Source organism: Carya illinoinensis, chromosome 14 (assembly GCF_018687715.1).
Source record: "Carya illinoinensis cultivar Pawnee chromosome 14, C.illinoinensisPawnee_v1, whole genome shotgun sequence".
Lineage (NCBI taxonomy): Eukaryota > Viridiplantae > Streptophyta > Magnoliopsida > Fagales > Juglandaceae > Carya > Carya illinoinensis.
In genome coordinates, this window is record NC_056765.1 from 11,599,467 (window position 1) to 11,612,321 (window position 12,855).

Sequence of the window (12,855 nt, forward strand, 5' to 3'; positions counted from 1 at the left end):
GTGAAAAGGTATCAGAGAGTGCAGCAGAAGCACAATGGGCCCGTATTATAACTCGAGATTCTGTCTTGAGCTGCATAATGTGACAGAGGCACATTTGTGGATGCAGTCCTCTTGTCAAGTGGCGGGAACTGTGTAACAGTGTCCCGAAGCAGTAGTGATGTGTCCTGTAGTCCAAGGTAACGGGTATTGCCTTGAGACTGACTTGTGACTAAGAGTATAAGGAAGTAATGGAGAAGTATCAGAGCGTGCAGCAGAAGCATGATGGGTATCGTGATGTGACTCGGGATTTATCTCGAATTACGTGACGTGACAGAGGTGCATTTATGGATGCAATCCTCTCCCATTAAGTGTTGGGATGAACTTATAAAGGGCCGGGAAGTAGGAAAAGTCCTATCGACCGGGTCTTAACAAGTTGGTATTGGAGTTTGGAGCTTGTTTATACAAGCAGGCGTTTATTGGAATTATAAGTTGCTCTTAGGTGATAAAAGGGGATGAGATACATGTGTCTCTGGCAAGACAAGTGTATCAGACAGATTTATCATATGTAATGAGTAATCTGTCCTGATCATGGTTACATGGTATTTTACCCAGAGAATTGGCTGACTTCATGTAGCCTGAATGGATGGAAATAAGGATGTAGCGTGGGCTAGGATACGTGAAAGTAGTGAAGAGTATATAGTTTAAGGTTGAGACGCATGGCTCTGTATGTCAGAATCAGTTGGATTGTGTAAATAGAAGAACTAGACAGAAATCTTAGTGTCTTAACCTAAGGTGAATCACAGAGGTTCACTTTAAGGAATAAGACCCCGAAAGTTTTAGCATAGTAAATAGTACGTAAGAGCCCAGGGATGGATAGAGAATGTTTCAAGCAAAGCATAGTTCTATTTTCTAGAATAGTTACTTATACATTAGATAGATGATGACATAAAGTTATGTGTATGCATGTAGGTTGCCATCTGACACGCACATGAATGGACTGCATGAATTGAGTATGGCATGAAGTCCAGGTAAGTGTTACGTTCATACTCTTCTAGAGTTTTCTCTATAAAAATGAAGAATAAGACGAAAGCTTTTCTATAAAAAGGAAAATAAAACGTAAGTTTTCAAGTATAAGTAAGTAGCGGCCTTCCTTGGCAGCCCCTTTTTATGCACCCAAAGTATGTACGTGTATGCATGTGAATGGATGTTATAAGTAGTACGTATTGTATGTATATTTATGAAAGGAAACGAAATGAAGCTTTAAAGGATGTTAGAACTGTTAAGGATTGTAAGGTTTGATTAAGAAAGAAAACTATCTTTTCTAAAAAAAAAAAAAAATAACTCTTTCAAAAATAACTTTAATGGAAAAGAAAGAAAATCAGTTTCCTCTTAAAGAAACTTCTCTTAAAGCAACTTTTAGGAAAAATAAAGAAAATTATGCTTCAAACGATACGAATGAAAAGGAAAGGACTGTAAAGAAATGAACGAATTGAATGTATGATGTATGAAAATACGTAATGGCCACATGGACTGGACTGGAAATGATATCAAAGAAATGGGCAGATTGCAATGCCGGGTAAGTAGTACTGGTAGTGCACCCAGTGCTACACCCTGACTGAATGGATTCCCAACCCGCGACCACGGGCGGAATCAAGTCCAAAAGACCGCTAACCCCAGCGCACGGGGCGTAACAGTGTGCAACGGCCACATGAAAGTGATAAGAATGAACGAATGCATGTTAAGAATGGATGCATGTATGTATGTATGAATGAATGGACCGAATGCATGAATGTACGTAAGTAAGAAAAGATGATTTAATGAACGTAGGTATGCATGAATGTACGTAGAAATATAAATGCATGAAAAGATTCTTTAAGTAACGAAGGCAGCGATGCGTGGGGATCTGTTTTAAAGAAGAAATCATGTTTTAAATAAAAACCCCACCTCGAAACGTTTTCAAACGAAAAGAAAGACGTATGCATGCTACGTAAGATATGTATGTATGAAATGATAACTGCATGACTGAAAAACTATGTTATTATATTTTGACTGTATGAAGTAATGCTTACGAGTCATCGACTCATTTTAGTTTTTATGTGTGCCCTCCCAGGCATAAGATGAGCATGACAGATCAGAACAGGCACAGCCCAAGGGGAAGAGCACGAAGGCCTAGGCAAGATGTTTCACATTAAAAGCTTTAATTATGTAATGTAATGTTTTCCACTGAAAGTTTCAATAAAGAAAAAAATGAGATTTTATTTATAACATGGAGTCTTTTGTATCCTGGTATGTATGGAAAAGAGATTGAAAAGGAATCGTAATTCCCGTCGGTTTTTATCAAAATCGATATGAAAAAGGACCCACCACAAGGACAGGCGTTACACCTACGCACGACTGATCTTTCACCAAAGAAGATTTCTCGACTGTCCTCACTGCAGGTTTTGAGGCTCAAGACAGAGCCTCCCTGTACGAAAGGGAAGGCTGGTGCCCTTGCGACGGAGGATCATGCTGAGTCGACGGAGGAGGCCCCCATTGTGAGTTGCCTCTGTTTTTCCCCCCAAAACAGAGGAAGTTACAATGATTTCATTCAACAAATCAGCAAAGTTCCTCCACCCTACCCCCTTCCTCGCTTCCGGTATCACTATCAGACCACGACGCTTCCCTTGGCTGAACTCTGAAGCAGAGATAAATCTCCCATAAGAGTTATGCTGCCACTACACCACCAATACCTGAGACCCATTTCTTCGATTTGATAAATTCTACAGAACCCCCATAGACTAGAGCTTCCTTCACCATGGTAGCCAACCAATCCATAGAATCTTGAGCAATGGAAATGTAGTTCACTGCACGACAACTGCTCTCCATGCATCTCCACCATCGCTCATTTTACTTGTCAAACTCAAAACACTTCTGATCAACAATAACATTCCCCGACAACCCCATCACAATGTATCTATTCCTAAAGCAAGTAGTAGCTGAGCTAAACACCACTAAACAACACCATTGTTAAGGGGAACAAATCACTTGTGCAGTGTTTATTCGAGCTATACGCCGATCAGTTAGGTTGTTGTATCGTGGAGGAGACAAGTCAAAAGGGGGTCTGCTGCACCTGTTCAATTGAAAATTTAGTGTCAAAAAATAGGGGAAATGAGGTTTAAATATACCAAATAGCTTATAAAGAAAGAGAGAAAAAAAAATTCTTGCCTATTATGAGATGTGAAAAAACATAAAACAATCACTATAAGAATGTGAGATTTTATTAATGACCAAAAATTAGGTGTGCGCAAATATGAAAACATTATTGAGAAAATAAAAGGAACTTGGAAAACTAACTACTAAGTAAGATTTTTGAAAATTTTTTTGGAGATCAAATTGTCTTTGTATTGAGGACATCTTAAAAAAACCATGTATTAAAGAAGTGTTCTGAAGAATTTCGGGGGGCCATAGTGCCCACCCCAAAGCGTAGTTCCGCCATATAGATTATGTATTCCTAATCCGACACTAGTGACATAAATGATTATCTCTTTTTTTAGAGCAACAACTATCTAAATAAATTCATCCAAATCGTTTTCTGGCATATCTGGATAACATGACCAAAATTTTCAAACTTTTTTATAACTTTGTTCTCAAACATCACCCAAGGTCCCAAACACAAACTTAAAAACAAATTCAAGATTCCTGGCTGCAAAGGTTCTGAAGAAAAAATATTTCAAGCAGACTCAGTAGTGAATGGACAAGATATATGCATATGAAGGGACAAGTGGTTCCAAAGCCTTCATCTTTCTGTATTCAATCCCCAATTAAAAACTTCAACAAAGATACAAAAGTTATGGAGTTCATTGATGCAGGTAGTGGTAGCTAGAAGAAAGAGGTGGAAAGAGGGACTCTGAATAATGAAAAGGCAAATTTGGTTTGCAGTATACCTATCAGTTTAGCAGGTTTACAAGATAAGCTGATTTGGGGCCATACTAAAACTAGAATTTTCTCTGTGAGGACTGCATATCATCTAGATATGTGCAGAAGAAAAATGGCTAAAGATGATTCTTCAAGAACTATCTCTGGCAGAGAGGGTTGGAAAGCACTATGAAATATGAATGTCCCAGGTGTGGTGAAGATCTTTGTCTGGAAAGCTATAAATGAGAACCTTCCCACAAAGAAAAATCTAGCTGAACGAGAAATTACAGAGGATCCTCTATGTCCCATTTGCGGAAGAGAGGAGGAAACCCTATTCCACTCATGATGGAGTTGTGCAACAGCTACTGATGTTTGGGCCAACTCTTCAAGTACCCTATTCAGAAGTAGTCAATTAGTGAAGATGATCTATATAATGTCATTTGGGAGAAGCTCGCTGTGAACCTACAGCAACACAAGTTGGAAATGGTAGCATCCATCATGAGAAAGAAGAGGAATAATTTCATATTTGAGAATATGTTTTTGTCAGTTCAAGAGTGATTGTCAAACAAGCAAATGAAAGCTTAGAAGAATTTTAGCAAGCTCAGGGTGGTATAGAAAGGGCTCAATTTCTAGAGGTGAAGTGAGAAGCTTGGCAAGATGGAAGACACCTGGAGGCAGCTTTGTATAAGCAAACTAGGATGCAGCTTTTGATTCGAAGAATAAGAAGATGAGGATGGAATTATTATTAGGGATTCGGATGGTGAAATTCTGGCCTCCCACTACATGAATACGGGGAACGTATTCCATCATGTCATTTCCGAGATTAAGGCTCTCTAGAGGGCTTTGGAACTTTGCACTGAACTAAATTTTACCAGAGTTATTTTTTAAGGCAAAGCACATATTGTAACAAAGGCTATCAACAACAATGAGAGGAATTGGCTATGGTATGGGCAACCGATCGATGATGTCAGAGGAATTCTTCGAAGTAGAAAAGATTGGATGGTTCAACGTACTCATGGAAATGTAATAAAATGGCTCATCACCTTGCTAAACTTGGCCTGATCAGCTCCTATGATACGAGGAACAAGTTAGTACAGAAGATGGAGGAATGGAGATCTTTTGTTTTGTTTTACAATACAAGATTTGTATTGACTGACTTTTGGTGATGAAACTTAAATATGTTCATTCCCCAAATATATATATATATTAAAACATTGCATTTAAACGTTACCGTTAAGATCAGTATTTGTCAAAGTTACCGTTAAAAGTATTTGTGTGTTTTATTTTTTTAATATTTGAAAGAATATATATATACACACAAATACACTAACGATAACTTTGATCGATATGACTATTACTTGTTCACCTGAGACGTCTGGACAGGAAATACTGCCGTGTGCACTCCATTTTTGCACACATCAATGTTGTGATTTTATTTCCCTTTTTATGTCTGTGATTTATATATATATATATTAGAGGCTTTTATTTTGATGGAGGTATTAGGATCGATTATTTAGGGATGCAGCCCATGCATGCCTAGCTACCTCCCCACTTAGCCGGGCTAGGAATTAGTCTAAATTGCACTATATGTTAGAAGGAAAATGACTTATACATGAGTCTAGGATTAGTGCACGTTTTGTGTACTGTTTTTGATTAAGTATGCTGCTACACCCCCTGTAATTACTAACTCGTGTGTAAAGGAAATCGGTCCAGATCATCTGCGTAGCTTAAAGCCTTAAATTACCTTCAGTGGTAGGTGTAAGCGGCGGCCCGTTTAATGTTTGATTTATCATTGATCGACAACAAAAATTAAGGCCTTATTTATTTTTACAAATAAGATTTATTTTTATAGATAAGATAAAATGAGATGAATCGAGATTAAAATTAAAAATTAAATAAAATATTATTAAAATATATTTTTTTAATATTATTTTTATTTTAAAATTTAAAAAAATTGAATTATTTATTTTATTTTATATAAAAATTTAAAATAATTATAATAATAAAATGAGTTAGAATGGAGTCGCTGAAAACAAACCAAGCAGTGGTACTCAATCTATCAGTTTGTTGAAGTTTATTATTGGGAGACGGTGTACTAGAGTACTTCGTCCAGATCGCCTACATCATTATAAGTAGTATTGCAGACATAGGGGGGCTGCTTGAGGGAATTATGCCTGCAATAAATTGTGGGGTGAGTGATTTTGCTAAAGAAAAATTGTATTTATCACCTTATACTATATATTACCTCTTTTTATTTTTTATGTTTTTTTGTTTTTTTCAACAACTATATATATTGTGTAAGATTGCTGAGTATGTAGAATATATATATATATATATGTAAGTGCTGGTTTAATTACATAGAATTAAACTATCTCATTAATTATATATTATAATTTTTTTAAATTTTTACATAAAATATAATAAATAATTTAATTTTTTAAATTTTAAAATAAAAATAATATTAAAAAATTATCTTATAATAAAACATCTTATTTCATCCCACCATCTACCTAATCGAACGAAGCTAAGTATTCTTCGCTACGTGTCCAACTCATGCACAATATTCACGTGCGCAGTCTCAGTTCTTATATATATACGAATTCCTTTCCAGTGTATTTCCATCTAACAAAGGCTGAAAAAACTTCTAGATCTCTCTCATGGAGCTTCTCGTTTTCATCTGTGCTCTCTCTTTGGCCTATTTTCTGTTCATGATATGGAAGTGGGTTGATGCAGAGAGAAATGGAGTGTGCTACATTTTGGACTACCAATGCCACAAGCCGACCGATGACAGAATGCTAGACACTGAGAGCTGCGGGGAGATAGTCAAGAGGTCCAAGAATCTTGGTCTTCATGAGTACAAGTTCCTCCTAAAAGCCATTGTGAGCTCCGGTATTGGAGAGCAGACCTACGCACCAAGGATAATGTTCTCGGGCAAGCACGACAATCCCACGTTGCTCGATGGGATCTCGGAGATGGACGAGGTTTTTGAAGATAGCATCGGAAAGCTCTTGTGCAGGTCAGGCATTACGCCCATGGAAATCGATGTTCTTGTTATTAACGTATCCATGCTCTCCACCGTCCCTTCTTTAGCTGCTAGGATCATCAACCGTTACAAAATGAGAGATGACATAAAAGTGTACAATCTCACTGCAATGGGGTGTAGTGCAAGCCTTATTTCTGTTGACATAGTCAGAAACCTCTTCCAGTCCTACAGGAATTTGTTTGCTCTTGTTGTGACTTCTGAATCTTTGGGTCCGAACTGGTATTCTGGGAATGAAAGGTCGATGATTCTTTCAAACTGTTTGTTCCGGTCTGGTGGGTGTGCAATTCTTCTGACTAATAAAAGGGCAATGAAACAGAGAGCCATGTTCAAGTTGAAGTGCCTTGTTAGGACACACCATGGGGCTAGAGATGAGTCTTATAATTGTTGCATGCAAAAGGAAGATGATCAAGGGAAGCTAGGATTTTACCTTGGGAAGAGTCTCCCAAAAGCTGCTTCAAGGGCTCTTGTTCATAACCTAAGAGAGATATCCCCCAAGATTTTGCCAGCGAGGGAACTGCTTAGATTCATGTTCATGTTAATTGTCCAGAAGATGAACCGAAGCAGCTCCAATATTAAGAGTACTGGGGGAACCAAAGGTGCTGTGAACTTTAAGACTTGTGTCGACCATTTTTGCCTTCATACTGGTGGAAAGGCAGTCATAGATGGCATTGGGATGAGCCTAAACCTTAGCGAGTATGATCTCGAGCCGGCCAGGATGACACTGCACCGGTTTGGAAACACTTCGGCAAGCAGTCTTTGGTATGTTTTGGGGTACATGGAGGCCAAGAAAAGGCTGAAAAGGGGTGATAATGTATTGATGTTAAGCTTTGGTGCTGGCTTCAAATGCAACAGCTGTATGTGGGAGGTGATGAAGGATTTGAGAGATGGAAATGTGTGGAAAGACTGCATTGATGGGTACCCACCAGAGTCATTGGCCAACCCTTTCATGGAGAAGTACAGTTGGATTAACCAGGAGAATGATCCAAGCACCTTCAAGTTCCCAGTTCAGTAAATTTATTAAGCAGGCTATAACAGTTTTAGTTAAAAAATTGTTAGATTTACAAAGAAACATCTATAAAATGTTATATTTTTATAAATTTTGGCCTGATCTCTTATATTTTTGCTAGTCGGGACGATATAACTCTTACTCTATTTTCAACAAGGTTTCAGTGCACCGTAAGAAATTGGTTCTTTTCATGGTTGGACATATACATAAGAAGGTTCATGATGACATGGGTGAAATCCCTTGCCAGATTTCATAACCCATCAAGATGCGATACCTGCAAATTCAAGTCTCATGATGACTACTCTGCCATCCAATTTGAGTTCTGTAATTATTTACTTTTTGTTTCCTTTTTTTTTAATTACCCCCTCTCAGATCAGGAAGTGCTATCATTTAAGACTGATTCTGAGATAACATTAACGGAAATCCTGCTTTTGTTTGATTTTGGAAGAAATTGATCAAATAATTAATTAACTAATTTTCTTACACTACAGAAAAAATAAATATTTGTGGCGAATTATATGAAACAAGAATGACTATTTATAATTAAAATATATTTATTTCAATAAAAATTAATTATTATTATAAAAATTAATTTATCACAAGAATAATTTTCTTGTAGCGAGTAGCTTGCTACTTTGTTTGCATGCAAGATCATGCAACACCAGTAGTAGTACAATACTACTACGTAGTACTCCTCCCAGATCAGGCTTTAATTGTCATTTAGCATTGAAATTATTTGAGTACTTCTGCATAGTTTTGATGGCTTTCTTCACACGGCACCAGCACGCCATGCACATAATTTATTATAAAAATAAAAATATATTCAAAATAAAAGAGCGGTTGAAAACACAAAAGATAAGACCGAAGAGTTCCGCTTTGGAACGGTCCGGCTAGTTTTGGGCGTTTAACAGCCCTCAATCAAATGGCAACACGTTAGCAAGTTTACACTGAAGAAGATAAAATCAAAGCACTCGATAATTCTTTATTTCACTATCTTTGTTCATCCCCCGTCGCCCATTCATCAAATCAACTAAAACAAATTATATTTTCACACAGAGCAACTCAGATCACAGACCCAAACATGCATCAAATAATCACAAAATCAATTAAAATCACCATTTGTTTTGAACAAAAAACCAAAGCATCAAAACGGTGATGCAACCTCGTTGGAGTCTGAAGCCATTCAAGAACAACCACAGCATCACTACTTCTCTCTCTCTCTCTCTCTCACACGTCGAATCGATTCTGTCTGGGCTTTTTTGAACACGACTACTTCCCATTGCTCGGCACCATCGGTGACAAGCCGCGGTTCATCACTTTGCACGGAACCCTCCAATTTTTTAAAGCAAACTAAGAGTCAATCAATACAAATTGTGTATGAAATTTTGATACAAAAATGATCAATAATAGGTGAAAATCATTAGAAGATATCAGAACAAAAATCGGTGAGAAAAATGCGACTGAAAATCGACATCTTCAGAATCAAAAGGCTGCTCTTCGGGTAATTGTAGAATCATTTTTGTGGTGTGGTGGGATATGTATAACCGGAGATGGTGGCTGACGGAACTGTTGGCGCCGAAACTAGTGGCTGACAGAACTGGCAGCGACGGATCTGAAATTTGTGAGAGGTCGTTCGACTGGGTTGAGTTTCTGAAAGAGATCTACTTCGCAGGGTGCGATCGACTGGAGTTCCATCGATGGGCTTAGCTCCACATGCATCACCTACCTCAATTTTTCAGTCGACGCCGGGGCTGCGAAAGGGGAGAGGTTCGAGGAGCAGATTATGCTGGAAGAGGGGGCTTGTGGGATGGGTTCGCCTCAGGGAGGTTCCGTGGGTGAGGGGTTCCGAGAGAGGGTGGGGCAGGGCTCGACGCCGGCGCGAGGTGATGGAGGGAGGGCCCGACGCCGGTGCTGGGTGGTTGCGAAAGGGGGCGGAGGCGGAGAAGCATTTCGCCTGGAGAAGGGAAGAAGATTTTTGATGGGATAAAATTAGTCTATGGTGCGGTTACAATGTTGATAAAATGGGACTCATACGTGTCATTTTTTCATTGAAGGGCTGTTTTTTACATAAAAATAGATGGACCGGTTCAAAGTTTTTCTCTTGAAACTTACCACTCACTTGGCCGTTTTGACAAGAGGCTACATGGTTTATTAAAAAAAAGAAAAACATAAATATAAAAGAGGTAGAAGCTAGGCATCTAGTGTTTCGGTCTTGAGAAAAACTTTGAACCGGTCCATCTATTTTTATGTAAAAAACAGCCCTTCAATGAAAAAATGACACGTATGAGTCCCATTTTATCAACATTGTAACCGCACCATAGACTAATTTTATCCCATCAAAAATCTTCTTCCCTTCTCCAGGCGAAATGCTTCTCCGCCTCCGCCCCCTTTCGCAACCACCCAGCACCGGCGTCGGGCCCTCCCTCCATCACCTCGCGCCGGCGTCGAGCCCTGCCCCACCCTCTCTCGGAACCCCTCACCCACGGAACCTCCCTGAGGCGAACCCATCCCACAAGCCCCCTCTTCCAGCATAATCTGCTCCTCGAACCTCTCCCCTTTCGCAGCCCCGGCGTCGACTGAAAAATTGAGGTAGGTGATGCATGTGGAGCTAAGCCCATCGATGGAACTCCAGTCGATCGCACCCTGCGAAGTAGATCTCTTTCAGAAACTCAACCCAGTCGAACGACCTCTCACAAATTTCAGATCCGTCGCTGCCAGTTCTGTCAGCCACTAGTTTCGGCGCCAACAGTTCCGTCAGCCACCATCTCCGGTTATACATATCCCACCACACCACAAAAATGATTCTACAATTACCCGAAGAGCAGCCTTTTGATTCTGAAGATGTCGGTTTTCAGTCGCATTTTTCTCACCGATTTTTGTTCTGATATCTTCTAATGATTTTCACCTATTATTGATCATTTTTGTATCAAAATTTCATACACAATTTGTATTGATTGACTCTTAGTTTGCTTTAAAAAATTGGAGGGTTCCGTGCAAAGTGATGAACCGCGGCTTGTCACCGATGGTGCCGAGCAATGGGAAGTAGTCGTGTTCAAAAAAGCCCAGACAGAATCGATTCGACGTGTGAGAGAGAGAGAGAGAGAGAAGTAGTGATGCTGTGGTTGTTCTTGAATGGCTTCAGACTCCAACGAGGTTGCATCACCGTTTTGATGCTTTGGTTTTTTGTTCAAAACAAATGGTGATTTTAATTGATTTTGTGATTATTTGATGCATGTTTGGGTCTGTGATCTGAGTTGCTCTGTGTGAAAATATAATTTGTTTTAGTTGATTTGATGAATGGGCGACGGGGGATGAACAAAGATAGTGAAATAAAGAATTATCGAGTGCTTTGATTTTATCTTCTTCAGTGTAAACTTGCTAACGTGTTGCCATTTGATTGAGGGCTGTTAAACGCCCAAAACTAGCCGGACCGTTCCAAAGCGGAACTCAAGTTTCAAATGATGGCTGACAGCATTATTGAAATTAATTTGTGGCTTTTTATTGTTCTTTAATTGCACACACACTATAAAAAAAATAATTTTTTATGATTAATTATAACAACAAAAAGACTATTAATAACTAATTTTAGTTATTAATAATCTTTTTATCGCTATAAATTAACCGTAAAAGGTCAATTTCCTTATAGTGACAATGGAAAATATTGTACGGACAGCCTGTGAGCTCGGTCTAAAGTCTTTGGTCTGATTAATTCACCTCCTTCGTATATATATCATACGGCTTCGTACACTGGAGTAAATTTTTGAAGCCGTAAGGAGTACTATTTCGCATATATAAATGAAAAAGTAACGTTATAAAAACTCATTTTTATATATTTTTTATACTCTATTAATATAATTAATTAGTTTAATTTTTTTTAATACACAATTAATCATATTATTAAAATATACAAAAAAATACACAAAAATAACTGTAGATAAAATTTTTAATAAATGAAATCCTAATTGATAAGTATAGTGAAGAACCTACAATATTATAAATGAGAAGCAAAACTTAAAAAATATACTAAGTGACGATGGTAAATTAAGATATTGAGATGAAGTAAAATGAAAGTTAAATAAAATATTATTAGAATATTATTTTTTTAAATTATTATTATTTTGAGATTTGAAAAAATTGACTTTTTGATTATATTTTATATGAAAATTTAGAAAAATTATAATAATGAGATGAGATGAAGCACTTTCACTATCCAAACAATGCCTTAATCTTTCTCTAACCATTGCATCCCATCAGTCAAGGTAACCATGATCAACAAGATGACTGTGAATTCAGATATTTCAGAGTTATTACTTGAGTAAAAAATGATCTTTCAAGTTCTTATGTATCCAAACTTGAAAGCCAAATGAAGGAGATCAAATATATATCTGATCTCTCATTCTAACTCCTAACAAGTATATATACGCTAGGAAATCCAGGTTTCAATACTTGATTTAGAAGATGTTTGAGATCAAATACTTGACGTGGCATCGATCCTTCTATGAAAAAATAAATTAAAAAACAAATTAAACAAAACAAAATAATACGTAGGTGGACCAGCAGCTAGCTAGCTTGCAATAGTTTCACAACATAAACCTGCCTTGCACCTAGTTTCTAGTTGTAAATTGACTGAGTTGAAATATTGCATATTTCATATATCTAAAACCAATATATGTTAATTGCTTCATGACATTATTATTAGTTTTAGATTGAAAAATTGTTAATATGTATAAATTTGAGTTGTGATTTAAATTGGTTAATACCATGATTTATACTTCAATTTATAACATCTGATTTAATTGAGTGATATTTCTTCACATGCACAATATATTTTTAATATTTTCTTTTCTTTTCTTTATTTTTTTTTTCAATTTTTGTGTATGATTTTTTTTTTCTCTATTGCTTGTGTTATTTGTTTTACTCATTTTTTTTACAA

The 12,855-nt window shown here is 37.3% G+C and overlaps 1 protein-coding gene across 1 annotated transcript; it reads left to right on the forward strand.

The window, feature by feature from the left end:
- The first annotated feature begins 6,513 nt into the window (after positions 1–6,513).
- Positions 6,514–8,203, forward strand: LOC122294810 (3-ketoacyl-CoA synthase 12-like). The gene has a single exon (XM_043103795.1). It carries the CDS (start codon positions 6,531–6,533, stop codon positions 7,926–7,928), a length of 1,398 nt encoding a protein of 465 aa, XP_042959729.1. The 5' UTR covers positions 6,514–6,530; the 3' UTR covers positions 7,929–8,203.
- The last annotated feature ends 4,652 nt before the right edge of the window (positions 8,204–12,855 follow it).